General features: G+C 38.1%; 1 protein-coding gene and 2 pseudogenes across 1 annotated transcript; 2 read left to right on the forward strand and 1 right to left on the reverse strand.

Moving 5' to 3' along the window:
- Positions 1–218: 218 nt before the first annotated feature.
- Positions 219–19928, reverse strand: LOC143550496 (protein NUCLEAR FUSION DEFECTIVE 4-like). The gene is made up of 3 exons (XM_077041133.1): positions 19609–19928; positions 16506–18364; positions 219–285 (listed from the first exon to the last, which is right to left on the reverse strand). Exons 1-2 carry the CDS (start codon positions 19924–19926, stop codon positions 17000–17002), a joined length of 1683 nt encoding a protein of 560 aa, XP_076897248.1. The 5' UTR covers positions 19927–19928; the 3' UTR covers positions 219–285; positions 16506–16999.
- On the forward strand, positions 1117–10600 carry LOC143550461 (uncharacterized; annotated as a pseudogene).
- LOC143550462 (LRR receptor-like serine/threonine-protein kinase FLS2 pseudogene) lies at positions 14324–16130 on the forward strand (annotated as a pseudogene).
- Positions 19929–22461: the final 2533 nt, after the last annotated feature.

Below are 22461 nucleotides of genomic sequence, written 5' to 3' on the forward strand. Positions count from 1 at the left end.
TTATATTCAAGAGCAATCTAGTCTGATTCTCACGCCGGAGGGTGGTCACAAGGAGGAACCCCCCCCCCCCTTCTCAGTGACGAGCTCACGGTGTCTGTTTTGCAGGTTATCAGAAGAACCATCTTTGCCGGGTCTAACCCCTCGTGGGAAACATCTATCTAACCCCCAGGTTATCCGTAATCTGCCCGGGGTCGATTAGTGTTTCTTCACATATAAACCCCTTTAATTATAGTTTTCATTCCAGCTAAGGGGTGATCCGTCCGCCACTACCACACTACCAACCACCTCATTGCCACCACCACATTAATAATTTCCTCGTTAGTTCCACCGGTCACCACTAGCCGACATAAAAAGTATAGCACATGTTTGCATTTCATTTTTTTTCTTTCTAAAACATATCATTTCAATCCAAGCTGTCAATACCCATTTTGGCGATATAATTAATTGATAATTTAAAATAATTCGTTTTAACTCAAACTCATCTCTATATAGATAGAATCGTTACGGTGTTACCTAATACTACCTGCCGTTAAAATAAAACATAATACCACCTCAGCCAGCTTGTACGTTTTGTCAGGCTTTCGGAGCAGCACCACGTAAAATTAGTAATAACAAACAATCAAATATAATATTTTATTTTGCATTATAACTAAATTAATTACTGTTATCAGATCCTATCCTTGAAAGGGAAATTCATGTACAAAAAAAAATATATTAATATCCACGTGTACGTTGTGTCTATTTGTTTAAAGTTTACAAATGACCTTGACTTTAATTGGCACACTATAGTACAAAAATCATTTAGACGTGAGAAGTCCGGCATATCTTAAATTCCAAACATGTACTGTATTACACGAAGAAAAAAGTGACTGTGCATGCATGCGTATGTTAATTTATATGCTTGTGTCGGTGTGTGTATGCATTCACGGTTTATGTATAAATTATCACCGGCATCTTAAATTCCAAACATGTACAGTTAAAGTTAATTTAGGGTGGTGGAGTAAGTATCAGCGACATTTACTTGGACTTTGATTTGAAATTTTAACACATGTATATAATAAGATACGTTAAGTCTTCGATTTGAATTTTTTGACACATAATATGCTATGCTAAGCCTTTGATTTGAATTATTGACACATATAATATGATATAATAAGAGTAAAAAAATCTTCTGTTCTGAATTCAGCAATATAAAATCACCAGCTTCTATGTATGCTTGTCACTGGCCACTTCAATGGCGTTCAAAAGCCTTATGCTTTTACCATTCATGGTGCTTGGTGTTCATTGCATCTTGGAAGATGATGAAGCAAACGCTTTACTACACTTTAAAAAAGCAATCACCGACGACCCAACAGGCGCACTCCTCAATTGGAATGTCGATTCCACCCACCATTGCAATTGGACTAGAATCCAATGCCATAATATCACCAAGCGTGTCATTTCTATTTCGATTCAACAATCACACCTCAAAGGCCAAATCTCTCCTTTTCTTGGAAACCTTTCTGGCCTTCAAGTTCTTAATTTATCTTATAACTCATTCACTGGCAATATTCCACTCCAGTTGGGGAGACTCAAGAATCTGGAGACACTAGACCTCACAAACAATTCCATTACTGGAACTATCCCATATAGCTTGTGTAACTGCACTTCTTTACTACAACTTGAACTTGGTTCCAACAAACTCAATGGTATAGTTCCAGATAGAATCGGTGATCTGTCCAATCTTCAGGTTCTATGGCCCCCCTTTGATAATCTTTTAGAATGGTCGATTCCGACTTCCATTTGTAAATTGAAAGAGCTTCAAACTCTATCTGTGGCAAAACTCCCTCTCTGGAACGATTCCATCAGAACTGGGGAAACTCAAGAATCTACAGTCGCTATCCCTGGAAATCAATTCCATCACCGGAACTATCCCAGATAGCTTGTGTAACTGCAGTTCTTTGCTACTACTTGATCTTGGTTCCAACAAACTCAATGGTACAGTTCCAGATAGAATCAGTGATTTGTCCAATCTTCAGGTTCTTTGGGCTTTTAATAACATGTTAGAAGGGTCGATTCCGACTTCGATTGGTAAATTGTAAAATTTACAATCTCTGGGTATAACCCAAAACCAACTTTCTGGCATCATTCCTAGGGAGATTGGGAATTTGTCTAGTTTACAAGCTCTTTACTTGTGGCAAAATTCCATTTCTGGCCTGATTCCATCAGAACTAGGGTGACTTCGGAATCTACATGTACTAGAACTGGGAAATAACTTAATAAATGGAATCATTCCAGATAGCTTGTGTAACTGAACTTCTTTGCAACAACTTGAACTTAATTCCAACAAGCTCAATGGTACAGTTCCTGACAGAATCGGTGACTTGGCCAATCTTCAGGTCCTTCGGGCTTTTGATAACCTTTTAGAAGGTTCAATTCCGAATTCGATTGGTCATCTGAAAGAGGTACAAGAACTTGACTTGAGCCGAAACCAACTTTCTGGTATCATTACTAGAGTGATAGGGAATTTGTCCAGTTTACAAATTCTTTATTTGATGTAAAATTCCCTCTCTGGTGAAATACCTGCATCAATAACCAGGTTAGTCAGTTTAAGTGGCTTGAAAATTAGCGTAAACTTTCTTACAGGATCAATTCCATCAAGCGTCGGGTCTCTTTACAATTTAATATATTTGTTCCTTGGCAATAATCTTCTCGAGGGGTCTATTCCAATTAGCATCACAAACTGTACAAAGATCCGTTTCTTAGATTTGTATAATAATAAGATAGTGGGAGAAGTTCCTCAAGGTTTAGGAAAGTTGTCAAATCTTTCATTTCTGTTGGCTAATAATGATAATAACAAAGAGTTGCAGCAAGGATTCGTGATTTATTATTGATAAACTGAATTGCATACATAATTCAAAGAACAAGAACTCTTTAAATAGAGCCTGAGATAACAGAACTAAACGATAAAGCAGAAATACTAGGTAAACAAACAGATAGCACAACGGCTTTATTTTTCAACTAGAAATCAGAGAAAAGCGGAAGACTTAATCTTGTAAACGTTGTAGAGAATCCCACGTGCTGCTGGAGAGTTTGAATTATTTTTCAACACCCTCCCTTGATTCAAACTCCATGACACCTAGCAAGTGTCTAAAATAAACAAATTTTTCTCTTGCTAGTGCCTTTGTTAGAACATCTGCAAGCTCTGATTTGTGTTGCAATGAATAAGAGTTACCAACTTCTGGTTCACCAGATCTCTAATGAAATGATGCTTCAACTCAATGTGTTTAGACCGGTTATGCATGACAGGATTTTTGCTTAAGTTAATAGCTGATAAATTGTCACAGTAGATGTTTGTAGCACTGCACTGTGGCACACCCAAATCTTCCAGCACCCTTCGAAGCCAAATAGCCTGACACGTAGAGGCAGTAGCTGATATGTACTCAGCTTCGGTACTCGAGAGGGCAACTGTGGTTTGTTTTTTCGAACTCCAACTCACCACTCCACTACCTAAGGAAAATGCATAGGCTGATATGCTTTTCCTATCATCCACAAATGATGCCCAATCACTATCAGTGTAACCAGCTAATTCAACCTTAGCCCCCTTGACGTACCAAAGTCCAAATCCAACTGTACCAGCTATGTATCTGAGGATTTTTTTTGCAGCTCCCAGATGCAACTTTGATGGAGCCTGCATAAATCTAGAGACTATACCAACAGCATATACTAAGTCTGGCCTAGTATGCGTTAGATATATCAATCCTCCCACTAGGCTTCGAAACATAAACTCATTTGTTTTATCCGCAGCATCATTTTTCATAAGATTTTCAGTAGAAATCATAGGAGTGTCATCAACATTACATTCCTGCATTCCAAACCTTTCAAGCAGACCTTTAGCATATTTTTCTTGAGAAATAAAGATACCATACCTGGTTTGTCTTATTTCCAATCCCAAGAAGTACTTGAGCATACCTAAGTTAGTCATCTCAAATACTTTCTTCATTCCATCTTTAAATTCATCAATCAACTTTGAGCAGTGACTAGTGCAGATGATATCATCTACATAGAGACATACATACATAATTTCTTTCTTCTCATTGTTCTTCACATATAGGGTAGGCTCATTGTGGCTTCTATTGTACCCATTATTGATAAAGTAACTATCAATTTTGGAGTACCAGGCCCTCGGCGCCTGCTTCAAACCATATAAAGCCTTCCTTAGTCTGTACACTTTTCCTTTCTTACCGGTTACTTCATACCCTTCAGGTTGCTCTACATAAATTTCTTCAGTTAAGTCACCATTTAGGAAGGCTGATTTAACATCTAACTGGTGAACACACCAGCCAAGTTGAGCAGCAACAGACAACACCACCCTTATTGTTTCAAATCTTGCAACCGGTGCAAATGTTTCTTGATAATCGATCCCTTGTTGCTGAGAGTACCCCTTAGCAACAAGCCTTGCCTTGTACTTAACAACTTCACCATTGGCTCCTACTTTAGTTTTGAACAACCATTTTAAACCAACATGATTCTTACCGGGTGGTAAGTCAACAAGCTCCAAAGTATTATTTTTCTCTATGGCCTTCAATTCTTCATGCATTGCATCCTGCCATTCCTTTTTGGATGCAGCCTCCTTATAGCAAGTGGGGTCACATATGTTCAGTGCAAACTGACATGTAGCATACAAGTCATAATCAGGTTCAACTTCATAAGACTGAGCATAGACCTCATTTAAATCTTTGATTGTAGGAGTTGGAGAGCTATTAGATGTGGAGGCTGGTATAGTAGGGTTTACAGGTGTGGTAGGTATTTGTTGCACGGATGCAGGTGAGGTATGAGGATTGTAGGTAGTTGAAGATTGAGAATGTTGAGTGAGAGGTGAGCTATTTTGTTGAGAGAGGGAAGATGAGGCAGTTTCATTATTGGTGGTAGGCTCAACAGGGAATGGATCAATGTAGTTAAAGTTGAAGGTTTTGTTGTCAAAGATGTTAGTTTTCCAGGGCCATTTAGTATCTTCATGAAACACTACATCTCTTCTGGTAAAGAATTTTTTTGTTGTTGGATTTAATAATCTGTATCCATTGGTTTGTTGAGAATAACCAATGAATACACATTTTTCTGACTTGTTATCAAGTTTCCTCCTATTTTGTGCAGGGACTAAACCATAAGCACAACACCCAAACACTTTTAGATGTCTTACCGATGGCTTAGCATTGAACCATGCATGCCAAGGGGTCTTGTTTTGCACTGATTTTGCAGGAGCCAAGTTGATCAGGTATACAGCAGTGGCTACACCTTCAGCCCAGAAATAGTTAGGAACTTCTTTGTGTTTGAGCATGCTTCTAGTTAGTCCCATTATGGTTCTGTTTTTTCTCTCCACCACACCATTGTGTTCAGGTGTGTATGGAGGTGTGAGATCTCTTCTAATCCCATGAGCATCACAAAAAGCATGAAATTCTTTTGAGCAGAACTCTCCACCACGGTCTGATCTAAGAACTTTAACTGAATGCTCACTTTGGTTTTCAACCATAACCTTGAACAACTTGAATTTACTGAAAGCCTCAGATTTGTTAGTGATAAAATAGACCCAACACATGCGTGTGAGGTCATCAATGAACAAAACATAATAATAACTTCCACCCAAACTGGGTACTTGCATAGGCCCACAAACATCAGTATGAATTAATTCAAGTTTTTGTGTGGCTCTCCATGACTTGAATGGGAATGGATTGCGGGTTTGTTTAGCTACCACACAACCATCACACGTTTCAATAGGTTTGGTAAACCAAGTACCATACCTTTGTCATGTAATTGTTTTAGACCGTAAGTGTTATAATGGCCATACCTTGCATGCCATAGCTTTGTAGTAGAGTTAACTTCTGATGAATTGATAGTTGCCATGTTGACAGCCTCAGTTTTAGAAGCATCAACCAGGAACATGTTGTTGTTGGAGATCATAACAGACATCAAAGTGACACATGTCTGCTTGTTCTTGATTGTACATCTATCATCATCAAATAATAAGGAATACCCCTTCCTCATCAATTGACCGACACTAAGGAGGTTGTATTCAAGTTGAGGGGTATAATAGACATTGTCCAACAATCTATAATTACCATCTGAGGTATCAATTTTAACTATTCCCTTTCCTTTAACCTCAATTTGTTTTTTATCACCAAGGTGAACAAGAAGCTTAAACGACTCATCTAAATGTGTGAAACTATTTTTTAACCCTGTCATATGATTAGAACATCCTGAGTCTAGAAACCATAGGCAGGACTTGTTACCTTTGGATGTAGGTTGAGCCATTAGAGAGAATTGAGTGTCATGGACAAAGGCCATGAACAAACGTGGTTCTTCAGTACCAACTTCTTGAGTACTTTCATCTTTGTCGGTGACAACATTGACATGTTGATCTTCATTATACCAGCAATCATTTTTGTGATGACCATACTTGTTGCAGATAGTGCAATGTGGGACTTTGCTTCTATCAAAACTTCTCCCACGTCCTCTACCTCGGTTCATGCCATGACCCCTACCCCTATTAGGGCTGTTACTTGTTTGTGAGCGATCTTGCATCACTTGCAGTGCTTGTTCTTCATTCTTTTCAGTCTTTTCAGGTAGCCTGCTATTCATCCTTTCTTCATGAGACTACAACGAGCCCATTAGTTTCACAGGAGTAAGTAATGAAAGATCATTTGATACCTCAATTGAAGGTACCACATAATCAAATTTGGGGGTCAGACTTCGGAGTATCTTCTCAACAATCGCCTGATCTGTCACTATGGCACCAAAGGACCTTTTTTGGCTAACAATTGCCATGACCTGGGAGAAATAATCGCCAACAGCTTCACTTTCTTTCATGCAAAGATTTTAGAAATCCCTTCGCAACCCTTGAAGTCTGATAGCCTTAACCTGAGAATCCCCTTGAAATTCCATTTTAAGAATGTCCCAAGTCTCTTTGGACGAGGAGGCAGCTGCAATTCTAGAGAACAGTTGATCATGCACGGCTTGCTGGATAATAGCCATAGCATGAGCATCTTTCTTCCTAGCCGTCTTGTCTTTGTCATCGAACCCAGATTCCACTAGTTCCCAGAGATCTCTTGAACGTAATATGGTCTTCATGCGAATACTCCAATACTCATACCCCTCACCCTTGAAGACCGGGATTGGAGTTGGAGCAGTTGGAAGAACACTGGTATGATCAGCCATAAGAACGAATCAAAGAGGGATTAGGGTTTTTTCAGGAAGGAAGCGGAGTTTGTGAATTAGGGTTTTGAATAGAGAGAACCTAGCTCTTGATACCACAATCTGTTGGCTAATAATGATAATAACAAAGAGTTGCAGCAAGGATTCGTGATTTATTATTGATAAACTGAATTGCATACATAATTCAAAGAACAAGAACTCTTTAAATAGAGCCTGAGATAACAGAACTAAACGATAAAGCAGAAATACTAGGTAAACAAACAGATAGCACAACGGCTTTATTTTTCAACTAGAAATCAGAGAAAAGCGGAAGAATTAGGTTGTGTTTGTTTTTGCTTATAAGGTCTGCAAGAAGCCTATGTCTGTGGGCGCGCAGACATAAGAAAAAAAAGAGATCTGAAAACTGCTTTTATGGTCTTAAAAAATAAGCTTTTTTCATCATCTTCACACTTCTTAACATCAAACCAAGTACCAACACCGAATGTCCAACACCACCACTACCCACCGTCCGCCGCCACCACCACCCACCGCCACCGTCCGCCACCACCACCCACAACCACCGTCCACCACCACCACCCACCGTCCGCCACCACCACCATTAACCACCCACCACCACCACCGTCGATCACCACCACCACCCCCGTCGGCCACAACCACCGTCCACTACCACCACCACCACCCACCGTCCGTTGCCACCACCACTCGCCACCACCACCCGTCACCGCCACCACCACCCGCCACAACCATCCACCACCACCATAGTCCACCACCCATTGTCGGCCACCATCACGGTCCACCACCCACCACCACAACCATCCATCACCACCACCCACCGTTCACCGCCTACCACAATTGTCTACCACCACCCACTTCCATAGTTCGTACACCACTACCAATTATTTTAGCAGTCTACAAACGTTAAATGACTTTTATTTACTGTAATATATATGATAGGTAACTACTTTTCAGCTTATGCAGACGATATCCAGTTTATAAAACAAACAGTATTATATTTTCAGATTACAGACCTTCAAACCACATCTTCAGTTGCAGATATTAAATCACATGAAATCATATTGCAGACAATTTTTGTCTTCAAAAACAAACAGCACCTTAATCTTGTAAACGTTGTAGAGAATCCCACGTGCTGCTGGAGAGTTTGAATTATTTTTCAACATTCTTCATATCGGCCGCAACAAATTGTATGGAAAAACCCGGATGATCTCTTCAATTGTTCAAGTCTGGAGAACTTGTATATGACACATAACAATCTCACAGGGATGTTAAAACCAGGAATAGGAAGACTTCTTAATCTCAAAATGCTGAGTGTTTATGACAATTCCTTTTTCGGGCCAATCCCACAAGAAATTGGAAACTTGACTACTTTGATAATATTAAATCTCGGGCATAACCAATTTTCAGGCACCATTCCTGTAGAAATCTCAAAAATTTCTTCCCTTCAAAACCTAAATATCGGTCATAATAATCTAGAAGGTCATATTCCTGATAATACCTCTGAGCTAAAACAGTTGACTGAGCTCTACTTGATGAATAACAAATTTGTGGGTTCAATTCTAAATTTGGTTTCACAGCTCGAGATGATTTCTCGGTTGGATCTTAGCGGAAACAGGTTCAACGGTTCAATTTGGGACAGTATGACAAAACTAAACCAGTTGATTATGATAGATCTGTCACACAATTTCTTCAGCGGGCCAATTTCAGGGCCAGCGATTTCAAGTATAAAATATATGCAGATATATCTAAATTTCTCAAACAATTATCTTACAGGAAATATCCCAAGTGAGTTTGGGAAGATGGAAATGGTGCAAGCCATTGATATCTCAAACAATAATCTTTCAGGAGGCATTCCTGTAACAATTCAGAACTGCAGAAACCTGCAGAGTCTTGATCTGTCAGGAAACTGACTTTCGGGTACCGTCTCTGATGAAATATTCCCTACTCTTAAGCTTCTTTCCTTCATAAATTTCTCAAGAAATCAGTTGGAAGGAGAAATTCCAGAAAGCATAGCCAATCTCACTCTTCTTACTTCACTTGATCTTTCACAAAACCAATTTAATGGCATGATTCCTGAAAATTTTGGATACAATTTGGCATTAAACACCTTAATCTTTCGTTTAATCATCTTGAGGGGCTTGTTCCTGATAATAAACTTTTCAAAAACTCTGGCATAGTTGGATTACTTGGAAATTCGTCTCTATGTGTTACCAACGACACCAAATCCTGTGTCTTCTCATCCCAAATAAATCATTCACATCAGATATCCAAAAAATTCGTTATTTTTGCAATACTTGGATCTCTAGCTTTGCTTCTTGTACTATTATCGGGGGTTTTATGTTATCGGCATTTTAAAAAATCTGAAAATCCAGAACCTGAATACACCCGAGGATTCACTCTAAAAAGATTTGATAGAAAAGAACTTGAAGATGCTACGGATGGATTCAGTGAAAGTAACATTCTGGGTTCAAGCAGTTTAAGCACAGTGTACAAGGCTACACTAGCAGATGGAAGGATGATAGCAATAAAAAATCTGAATTTCACAGAGTTTTCAGCAGAATCTGATAAGAGCTTTTACAAAGAAGTGAGCACACTAGCAAAATTGAGGCATAGAAATCTAGTGAAAGTGGTTGGTTATGCATGGGAGAGTAGGAAACTAAAGGCTGTGGTTCTTGAATACATGGAAAATGGTAATCTAGATAAGATTATACATGATTTTGGGATTGATCGGTCAAGATGGAATCTTTCTGAGAGAGTTAATCTGTTGGTTTCGGTTTCTAGAGGACTCGTTTATTTACACTCAGGGTATGATTTCCCGATAGTTCACTGTGATTTAAAGCCTTCTAACATTCTTTTGGATGAAAATTTGGAAGCTCATGTTAGTGATTTTGGGACGGCTCGGATTCTAGGAGTTCATCAGCAAGATGGAAGCAGTGTTTCTTCCGCAACAACATTTCAAGGCACCATCGGTTACATGGCACCAGGTAATGCATCACCAACTTTCTTTTTAGATATATTTGACATAAATGTCACACTAAACCATTTATGCTTTCTACCGGAGTTTGCATATATGAGAAAAGTGACAACACAAGTAGATGTATTTAGCTTTGGAATAATAATAATGGAATTTATCACTAGAAAAAGGGCAACAGGACTCGATGAAGACGTGGGAACTTTGCCACAACTGATAGAACAAGCACTTTTAAGTGAAACCAATGAGCTGGCTGAAATTGTAGATCCTGATTTGGCTTCCGACTTCTCCACGAAGCCTGGGGTTATAGGACAAATTTTCCAGTGGGCTTTACGCTGCACTCGAATGGATCCAGATGATCGACCAGATATGAACAAAATCTTGTCTTCACTTACAAAGATCAGCAAGAAAGTGCAGGTCGTATAAGTATAACTATTTAAAACTGATCCTAATTCCAATTGCAGCATGTGGGTTCCTCATGCAGATGCATGCTTTCAGCTACCAAGTCTTCCGCGTTACCCTTTGATTTTATTCAAAATAAATCCGTTTCGCTAACGTTATGTTTTCCTAGTCTTCACGAGTTTTTATTTCTAGTTTGTTATCCTTTGCTTATTTAAGAGATCGTTAGATCTCAAGTAATGTACGCTCTGATTTCAGTATTCAATAATCAAAGTGAATCCTTGCTGCATACTTTTTTTTTATTCATCATAAAAGCCAACAATAACTCACATTTGAGTTATTAATAGCAAGCTAATGTTTGAGTAGCTTGCATGCATATTACTTTTAGTGTAGATTCCGCCTGCACTAATTAATAGATATTCAATTCCGTTTGTGCTTGTCAATTACAAACCCGATCGTGACAAGTTTCATATTTGTATGAGCGCATTACTTCCATTTCAACAATATTGCATAGAGAGTATTTGCTTTGACCATTTTGCCTTTTTACTTCCTATATTTGTCTTCCAATGAGAAGAATGCATGCTGTACCTACTAAAATAGAAAAATGAAAAGTACACATGCTTCTCGTCAAATTACTTGACAATTTGCAATCAAATGTTAACTCTTGTGAGCACATGGGTGACCATAGTTGGCATAAAATGACCGGTGCGTGAAGTCTTGATGTAAAATTTCTTGATTGTATAATCAAATAATCAAGTCGAATGCTTGATTGACCAGAGTCAAGGATTACAAAACTGAACCAATCAAACTAACTAGTAGTACAATGAACACTAGCTATCACAGATTGAGAACAAGAAGATGTAACACGAATTAATCTGAGTCGAATGCTTGACAGATGAGTTATTGTGAATGAAGAAGATGATGTCAACTCTTCCTTCTACTGAATGTTCTTGACCTTCGTTTTATACTCAAGGCAGAAGTATTACAGCTCAGATCCAACCTTCTTAATTTGCTTGATTGACGCAACGGCTCTAACTTTCCTTTAATGCCCAAATCAACCTTCATCTTTCTTTATTTAACCTCATAACAAAATAACAAGGAATTAGAAGTTACAAATAATAATTTAAACACTTGAAAACCAAATAAATAGTAAATTTAAAATCATAGGGTTGCAGCTCTATAAAAAGTAACACATACATTGCAAATAGATGAATGATTCGGGCCTTTATATTATTTTACTTTGTATTTTGTTTCCAGTTTGTTTTTTCGTATTTGTTAACATATGATTACCAAGATAATTTCATTCGGGCATTTCATAAAACAGTTGGAGTGCTAATTAATTGAATCAAGCGATAATAAGTTTTAACACACATATATATATAGAGAGAGAGATCAATTACTTTAAAACACCTTAAAGTAAAATCATTTAAATTAACTCATACTATGTTGTACCTACTCCGTTGTCGACACCGCAATCTCCGCTTGTGTTGCCACAACGTCAATGCCACCCCACCAACGTTGCCACCGTTTTGAACACTGCCACTGCCCACTGCAGCCACTCAACCATCGCTGGTCACCACCATCATCGTGCCCACCTTCACAACTGCCACCACCTCACCACCACCTGTTGCCGCCTCTATCACTGACAGATCCACCGGTCGCCAGTAGCTGGATTAAAAGATATAGTACGTAACACGCCTTTCGAAATTTATTTTATTATTCTAAAACAATTTATTTCAATCCGAGCTATTTTGGTCCATATCCATTTCGGCTTCTGTGTCATCATGTTTCCTAGTTTTCTTTGTTATTTTTAAGTAACTAGTACGTGGTCGGTTAGATAGTTATGATTATTATTATTATTATTATTATTATTATTATTATTATTATTTTTAAAAAAAATAAAAATTGGTTTTTTTGGATATTTGATACTTATATAAAACACAAACCGAACTACATCTGGATAATGGGAAAGCGAGCAACAAGCTGTGTCGCTATCCCCTTTTGAATCGCAAAGCCTATTCTACTTAATATAAATCCTTGGTTCCTCGGGCTCTGCGAGTCACTGTGGACCACCTTCTGCACCCGCTCCAAGAAGCGAACAGCCTCGGGAGCTAGGGATCCAAAAGTGTCGAAGGCAAATGGAATGAAGACGTGCTAATTCTCCAAACACGATGCCTCATGCTTAGCAACCTTCCTAGACTCCGCTCTCAAAACCGCCTGTCCTGGTACGAAGCCACTGTCTCTCAGCCCCACCAACGGGGAGACCCAGTGAGATCAACACACGCATGCTTACCCCCTGCCCAGCCAAACACAAGAACATCCGCAGGACGCAGGGTAGATCTTCCTTCTCGCTGATCAGTCAAAAAGTTAAAAGGTGCCTCTTTCTTGGCTGAGATCCCGGCACGTCTAAGCACATCCCATAAGACATCTATAACCCAGTCATGACGATACTTGAATCCCGGCAATTCCTTACAGTGGAGGGCATGCTCACCAAATCTATCCAAACAAGCTTTTTTACAAATAGGGCATAATTCATCTGGAGGGAAAAGGGGAATCATAAGCCGATATTTAAGGATGGCTCTGTATTCAACTGCCGACATCCGTTGCCCAAGACCTTCAATGGGCACAACAGTCAAAAAATCCTGGGCATGAGCCCCCTTGAGACAAGCTAAAACTGCCTTTTGTCTCGGGGTCATATCGAATCGCTCATCCAAATCATGTACGTGTTTACCATAAAGAGCACTCGCCAAGGTTTGTTGAGGTTTCTTGGGGGCGGTCTCCTTATCAGTAAAACCGCCTATATCAAGGTCCGGGAGAGTTGTTCCAATATTACCAAGTGCAAAAGAGTAGTCAGGATCTACCCCCGTAACACCAGTTGGGATACTGCACACAACTTTCCAAACTTAATCTGTATTCCAATTTCATCACTGGAATCATTCCGGATAGCTTGTGTAACTGCACTTCTTTGTTACATCTTGAACTTAGTAACAACAAACTTAACGGTAAACTTCCAGATAGAATCGGTGATTTGGCCAATCTTCGGATTCTTGGGGTAACAGAAAACCTGTTAGAAGTTTCGATTCCTGCTTCGATTGTTAAGCTGAAAATTTTAAAAGCTCTTGGTTTGAGCGAAAACCAACTTTCTGGTATCATTCCTAGAGAGATTGGGAATTTGTCCAGGTTACAAATTCTTTTCTTGTCGCAAAATTTCCTCTCTGGGCCGAATCCAACTTCGATTGGAAATTTGAAAGAGCTACAATTTCTTGAATCGGACGATAACCAACTTTCTGGTATCATTCCAAGAGAAATTGGGAATTTGTCCAGGTTAAAATTTCTTTTCTTGTGGCAAAATTCCCTCTCTGGCCCGATTCCAACTTCCATTGGAAATTTGAAAGAGCTACAAGATCTTGAATTTGGCTGAAACCAACTTTCTGGTATCATTCCAAGAGAAATTGGGAATTTGTCCAGCTTACAATTTCTATACTTGGGGCAAAATTTCCTCTCTGGCCCGATTCCGACTTCAATTGGAAATTTGAAAGAGCTTCTATATCTTGAATTGAGCACAAACCAACTTTCAAGCACCATTCCTTCAGAAATCTCAAACCTTTCTTCCCTTCAAAGTCTATACGTTGGTAACAATAATCTAGAAGGTCGGGTCCCTGATAAAATCTATGATCACAATTGACTTACCTCAAGTTGGAGAATAATAAATTTGAGGGTCCGATTCTACATTCTGTTTCAAAGCTCCAGATGCTTTCTAAGTTGGATCTAAGTGGAAACAGGTTTAACGAATCAATTGGGGACAGTCTGTCAAAATTGAATCGGTTGATGTGGATTGACTTGCCACACAACTTGTTCACTGGATCAATTTCAGGGCCAATGATTGCGAGTATGAAGGATATACAGATATATCTCAATTTCTCAAACAATTTCCTTACAGGAAATATCCTAAATGAATTTGGAAAGATGGAGGTGGTGCAAGCCATTGATATCTCAAACAATAATTTATCAGGCGGTATTCCTGTAGCAATCCAGAACTGCAATAACCTGCAGAGTCTTGATTTGTCAGGAAACCGACTTTCTGGTACCGTCTCCGATGAAATATTCACTACTCTTAAGCTTCTTTCCTTCGTAAATTTCTCAAGAAATCAGTTGGAAGGAGAGGTCCCAAAAAGCATAGCTAATCTGACAAGTCTTACTTCACTTGATCTTTCACAAAACAAATTCAGTGGCCCAATTCCTGAAAATTTTGGCAACATTTTGGCACTGAATTACCTCAATCTCTCCTACAATAACCTCGAAGGAAGAGTTCCCGATAAGGGACTTTTCAAAAACTCTAGTGCAGTAGGATTAATTGGAAATCCGTCTCTGTGTGTTGCAAACGGAACCAAATCATGCGCCAATCATTCTCATCAAATATCCAGAAAAGTCATAATTCTTGCAATACTCGGATCTCTGGCTTTGATTCTTGTATTATTTTTGGCGGTTTTATGTCATTGTCATGTTCAAAAAACAAAAGTTAAATCTAGGGACCAAGAACTACAATTCACCCGAAGGTGTACTCTCGAAAGATATGACAGAAAAGAACTCGAAGATGCCACAAATGGATTCGGTGAAAGCAACATTCTTGGCACAAGCAGTTTAAGCACAGTGTACAAGGGTAGACTAACAGATGGAAGGATGATAGCGGTAAAAAATCTGAATTTCAGAGACTTTTCAACAGAATCCGATAAGAGCTTCTACAAAGAAATGAGCACGTTAGCAAAATTGAGGCATAGAAATCTAGTGAAAGTGGTTGGTTATGCATGGGAGAGTAGAAAGTTAAAGGTTGTGGTTCTTGAATACATGGAAAATGGTACTCTGGATAAGGTTATACATGATTCTGGGATTGATCGATCAAGATGGAATCTTTCTGAGAGAGTTGGTGTTTTGGTTTCAGTTTCTTGAGGGCTCGTTTATTTACATTCAGGATATGATTTCCCCATAGTTCATTGTGATTTAAAGCCTTCTAACATTCTTCTCGATGAAAATTGGGATGCTCATGTTAGCAATTTGGGGACCGCTCGGATTCTAGGAGTCATTAAGCCGGATGGAAGGAGTGTTTCTTCTACATCAGCATTTCAAGGGACCATTGGTTACTTGGCACCAGGTAATGCATCCCCAACTCTCTTTTTAGATAGCATTTTACCTAAAAAGTCACACTAATTCATTTTTTTTCTCCAACAGAGTTTGCATATATGCGAAAAGTGACAACAAAAGTGGATGTATTTAGCTTTGGAGTGATAATTTTGGAGTTTATGACTGGAAGAAGACCAACAGGACTCACCGAAGACGAGGGAACTTTGCCACAGTTGATAGAACAAGCACTTTCAAATGAAACTAGTGAGCTGATTGAAATTGTCGATCCTGTACTGGTTTCCGATTTCCCCACAAAACACGGTGTTATAGAACAGATTCTTCAGTTGGCATTATCCTGCACTCGAGCGGATCCAGATGATCGACCAGACATGAACGAAGTCTTATCTTCGCTCACAAAGATCAGCAAGAAAGTGTAGTTATAACTCGTATTTGAGTGATTAATAACACGTTTCACTTCAAGATTGTAGCAGTTTCATATTTGTCCGTGAGCATTACTTCTATTTAAGCAAAATAGCATAGGGAGTACTTACTTTGACCATTTTTCCCTTAAACCAATTTATGAATTTAACTCTTTGTTTTTACCCTCTCTTTAACTTCCTATATTTGTCTCAGACTAAGAAGAATGCATGTTGTTCCTATGTACTCTCAAATTGCAACAGAGCTTTATAGTAAAAAAAATCTGCACATGCTTCTCATCAAATTACTGCACAACTTGCAATCAAAAGTTCAGCAATTTATTACTCAACTGCATGTGTCGAATTGAGCAAGCCGCCACTACCACACTACCAACCACCACCATTGCATGTCTCCGCTGATACCTCCACTCGTGTACACTAGCAAATACAACCCAAGTCTACAACGAGTCTACATATTAATACTTTGATTCTACATAAAGCAATCACAGCGAGTGAACCCATTTCAATACTTTGATTCTAAAAAAAAATCATTTCAACCCAAGTCTTTTCTAAGAATCGCATTCGTTAAAATTATTTTTTTCATTTCATCAGACAATATAAAAAACTCTTGTTTTCACACTCCGATTCCTCATAAGGTTACCTTAGTCACTACTCATTAGTAAATTCACAGTTTGACTTTCTTTGGTCAAAATGACCAGAAGATGCATACATTAACCAACACTACAAATATGTTACAAATTTATAAGCTCAAACCTATGAATTCATACACTGCTGCACTCCTGAACTGCATCATTCAAAGATCACTAATCTCTATGTCTATCTTGTTCTTCGCGTTTCATGGTAATTAGTATCCAACCCATCTATCAAAACTCTAGAACTCGTCACTGATTGAAGGCTGTTTACTTCTTCTCTCCTTATAATATCTTTCATAGGACGGTTTCGTTCTTAAAGAAAGCAGAAAACTCGAAACCAAACCCAACAAAGAAACACATCCCCACAATATAAACGTCTGGTAATAACATTTTCGACCAATACACACTGTTGATCCTTCTTCATCTTCTGAGCTCCTGATGTGGTCATCATAAACCAGAGATGCAGTAACACTATATATCAATGATCCTAACGGGATGTTGGTTATAAGAATATTATGATTAATCCTCGAGCTCTCTGAACCAAAAAGCTCGGAAGTGATCGTAACAGCTGTTGACACTAAGAACCCGGAGCAGATTCCTATCAAACCAGTAGCCACGCGTAAAACAGTCAATCCGTCTGATAATAGTAGCAGGACAAAAGCAAAAGGCATCGGCACGAGTGCAAGTGATAGCCTCCCGGTCCGAGTACTATACATTCCTGTATAAGTCTGGTGGTAAAAGCAGGCAACCAAATCTGCAGCACCCGAAAGAAGACGCCCAAAAAACGAGCATGTAGAATAAGTCGTAACAAGCGGTTTGGTCATGGAAATGTAACCAAGTGACTGCACAACCTGCCCTAAATTGTTACTGTAAACGAGCCCGATAGTACCCCCACAAAAATACACGATATAATAAAGCCAAAAATCACACCGAGACACGAGATTTGTAGCACTATGCTCCTCACCAAGCACCGTTAACTGATCCTGTTCGATTATTTCATTAAAACCGCAACCACCACGTGAACTCGTGTCAACCACAGGAGTAATACATTCTTCAAGGAATTCTTCATGATGTTCAAATTCAACCAAATTGTAACTCGGGCCTTTAACGGGCTGTTGTTTAAAATAATAAGCCCGGTGCACTTTCTTTATAAGATAAATGATGCTTGGGGAGATAAAAGGAAGGATTATCAACAAAAATGACATGATATATATGTTTTGTGACTTTAGATCTAAGAAGAAGAGATAAAGGCCCGTAACAGCTGCTAATATATACAAACAGACGAATATATGTGCGTCGTCTTTGATGACTGTTTCATCTGTTTGATGGTTTTGAGAGCCCGGTTGTTGAAGGATCGGGCCTAGTGCTGCTATGGCTACAATGAAAGGGACAATGGCGTTTAGAAGAACGTAAGACGTGCTTTTATCGTTTGGGAATATTTTGGTGATGAGGAGATTGTATAAAGCTGCGGTTACTCCATTGAAACTAACACTTAAAGATACTGCAAGTGGCCAGTTTTCGGGAAAGTTGTTTATATTTACAACAAAACAGACTGTGTTGAACCAGGGGATGCTGCCACCGGCTAATAATGATAAAATGAACATCTGCAAAGTAGATTGAAGCAGAGCTTAGCAAATTTGACCCTTTAAAGTCAACATAACCCTTTAATAATGATTCGTGAAAGGGTACTTGACCCTTAAAAGTCAAAATAACACCAAATTACAGTTCTTGAAGGGGAATTGGACCCTTAAAAGTCAGAAAAGTTGTTGAAGGTGAATTATACCCTTAAAGATCATAATAACCCCAAAAATACTGTTCTTTAAGGAGAATTTGACCCTTAAAATTTAAAATTACTCCTAAATCACTGTTCTGTTCTTGAAGAATGATTGACCACTTAAAAGTCAAAAATATCCCCAAAATAACAGTTCTTGAAGGCGAACCCGGCCTTTAAAAGTCAAAATAACTCTCAAATTACTGTTCTTGAAGGGGAATTTGACCCATAACCTTAATAAGTTTGACCCTCAAAAGTCATAATAACCCCCAAATAACAGTTTTTGAAGGGGAGTTTGACTATTGAAAGTCAAAATAACATCCAAATAACAGTTCTTGAAGGCATTTTTGATTTTGACCCATAAATGTCAAAATAAACCTCAAATTACAGTTCTTGAAGGGGAATTTGACCCTCGAAAATTAAAAGTAGCTACTAAATAACAGCTCTTGAAGGCAAAATTGACCTTTAAAAGTCAAAATAACTCCCAAATTACAGTTTTTGTAGGGGAATTTGACCCATAAAACTCAAAATAACCCCAAAATAACAGTTCTTGAAGACAGAATTGACCTTTAAAAGTCAAAATATCTCCCAAATTACAGTTCTAGAAGGAGAATTTGACCCTTAAAGCTCAAAATAACCCCAAAATAACAGTTCTTGAAGACAGAATTGACCGTTAAAAGTCAAAATAACTCCCAAATTACTGTTTTTGAACGGAAATTTGACCCATAAAACTCAAAATAAACCTTGTTCTTGAATGCAAAATTGACCTTTAAAAGTCAAAATATTTCCCAAATTACAGTTCTTGAAGGGGAATTTGACCCATAAAACTCAAAATAACAGTTCTTTAAGGCAAAGTTGACCCTTAAAAGTCAAAATAACCCCTAAACAACAGTTCTTAAAGGAAAATTTGACCCTTAAAAAGTCAACAACAAAGAAACCCTAAAAATAAAATTAGTGAGCCACACACTTATAATTTCCCCCAATTTAATTCCCAACACAAAAACCAATAAACCCTAAATTCAAATTAGGGCTCATAACCAATAAACCCTAAAACCAATTTAAACCCAAATTACTAACCACGAAATACGGCACGTAGATCTGCCTACAAACAATGAGCCATTGAGCACCATACCCAACCAACCCAACGAACGCTGCCATGAAGAGCACAACCCACGTGGGAAACCACAACATAAGGATCCCCGAACACCAGCCGAACAGCTTCCCGATATCGGAAGCCATCGCGAGGTACAGCAGCTGGACCTGGTTAATATTAAGTGAGGATTTCATTTCCGTTGAATAAGACGGGAAGTCGAAATTGGTACCCGCAAACGCCTGTATCCATATCGCCGCCACCAACACCATCCATTTCCGGCATTGATGATAATAATATACCATTGTCAGAGAATGATCGGAATTTGGTTTGGTTTGGTTTAATTTGTTCGACGATGTTATTGTTTGCATGGTTTATATTATAATGGCGAGTGTGGATATATTATATTAATATATTATTATGTAATAAAAGGTTTTGTTCGGTTTTAGTCCTTGTTCAATTGAAGAATGGCAATCTTGTCCGTATGATTATAATTTAGAGTTTAGAGTCGTTATTTTATTAGTATTTTTGCCTTATATTAGACGACGGGTGGCAACAGAAATTAGCCTAGTTGTATGTTATAGTGGTACTCTTGCATCTTTAGAGTACCTGTCATAACTATTTGAAATTAAAACATTGAATTATTTAAATTTAATTTAAAAATGGTGTATGTGATTTACATTTAAGATAGTCATAAATTTAATACAATTACAATAAATGATAGCTTTAAATTAAATAAAAACAATCCACCTTTATTACTTTATTCCAAAAAATATACACACACAGTATAAGTGAGTGTCAAAACCATGATAAGATACATTCAAAATTAAAGCCAGTATGTAACAAATTAATATCATTTGTTATGAATAATATAAGTATACGAGATAACTAATCTTTACAAATTAGTGTATATATAATTGTGATATAAGTCAGTTTGATTCGATTATGGGGCTTAAGCATAAAAAAGCTTTGGTTATGAAAGATTGCTTAATCGTAACCATAACCGAATGGTTGGTTATGTGTTGTTTCTACCTTTGTCCGATTGAAGATGCTTGGTATTATGTTGTTTCCAGTCTAATTATAAAGTGAACCCGAAATATGTATAGTTCCAAGTCTTCTTATGGTGTTCCAAACTATGTTTTAAACAGTTGCAACATAAATTTAAATGTTCGAAACTAGTATTGGATGTTGTAAAGAAACTGAAAATCTGAATTTTATCAATGGGAAACAAAGATAAAGCTTCAATATATGAAGACAATGAACGAAGAGATGTGAGCGAGCTACTGAAGACAAATCATTGGATAAAGTCTAGCAAGATGACAATTGAAGAAGACACGGCCTAATCATCACTGTTGTGAAGCGAATTATGGAAGACAGACCATAAAATTAAGATATCGAGATTAGATGTGGGTAAATCGGGTATTTTTAGGAACCAGAAACGGTTTCAGGTGTGGTCAACAAAAGTCAAGAACCGGGTCCGATAGGAACCGGTTTCGGGTATGGTCAGGTATCTGACCGGATTTTCCGGGTTTTGACCAGATAGAGGTGGAACCGGTTCTAGCAAGTCCGGATACGATTTTTCTAAGGAACTGAAACCTGGTTGTACCCGTGGGTCGAGTAGGACAGGGACCGGTTTAAGGGTCATGTCCGGAACCGGTTTTTTTCTCCACCTATAATCGAGATGATTACCAATGGATTCGTACAGCATAAACTTCTCTTCCTTCTCGCATATATATGAGACGAAACTAGAAAGAATAGGCCCACTAGGCCCTAAGCCCAACTGAATATTCATAAACTTCTCACTTTTGACAACCGGCCCGGACCCAAGAGATTAAGTATGAAACATAATAAAAAAATTAAACAAGCTAACCAACGAATAGATAACCATTAGACAATATATGTATTCTATTGAATTCGAAATATACATGAATTTCAACAGAGGTGGAGAAGATGGGAATCTAGGTATAAATTTTGGTAAAACACACACATACAAGGTTCGGTTTCGATTAAAATGAGTTAACAAAGGCGCATTAATTAACCATAACCAAATGCTATAACCCTTCGTTTTGTTCGGTTATGATTAATGTCAGGTTAATTTTTTCGGTTAACGGTATATGTATGTGAGAGTAATAAGTGAGTAGTGAATAAGTATTACTCAAGTTGTTAAGGAGTATTTATAGTTGCAATACATATGGTAGTAGCATTTAATTTAATGATTTCACCGTTCACGTTTTCACACCTTGTTTAAATACAAGGCGTGGTGGTTCTACTTTGACGATAGAGCATGGTGTAACCGTGTAAACAACATAATAATAGGTGTCATACTGATCATGTCATACGTATGGTCCATCCAGACCATACGTTTTGTCGTTTACTACTTTACGCCCGGATGTTCTATCCATCCGGATCTCTTGCCCATTCCTACGTGTGATCCATCTATTTATGGTCGTGTGGTTGTAACGTCATCGCTTGGCTTTTATTTTCCAAACGCGTAATCCGTTCAGATCCGACACCCGTCATCACTAACTATGGTGGAGGCTAGATAAACAACAACTATCATAAAGAATTTCGTACGACACATTCATCACTTCAAAAGGATAACGTGATAAACCCCCAAGCAATCCATTTATGGTTGTTATTGGCAATACAACTTATCTAGACTTTATAGAGGTCTATAATCTATTCATATCATAACTCATTTCCATTTTTGTTAATACCATTTAATATTTTTCTTAAATGCTTCTTCGGTAGATGTGTGTTTTTACTTTTTAAATCAAACTGGTTAGGTTTATTAATAAATTCTTAACTATAAGAAAATAAAATAAATAGAAACTGTTACA

Source organism: Bidens hawaiensis, unplaced genomic scaffold (assembly GCF_021521415.1).
Source record: "Bidens hawaiensis isolate Kalapana, Puna unplaced genomic scaffold, B.hawaiensis_p1.1 tig00016042_1, whole genome shotgun sequence".
NCBI lineage: Eukaryota > Viridiplantae > Streptophyta > Magnoliopsida > Asterales > Asteraceae > Bidens > Bidens hawaiensis.

Excerpts from the sequence above, each read along its gene's own strand:
- LOC143550496 (XM_077041133.1), bottom strand. The coding sequence starts at position 19,926 with ATGGTATATTATTATCATCAATGCCGGAAATGGATGGTGTTGGTGGCG. Across the intron at positions 18,365-19,608 it reads TCTACGTGCCGTATTTCGTG|ATGTTCATTTTATCATTATT; the intron begins GTTAGTAATTTG and ends TCTACTTTGCAG.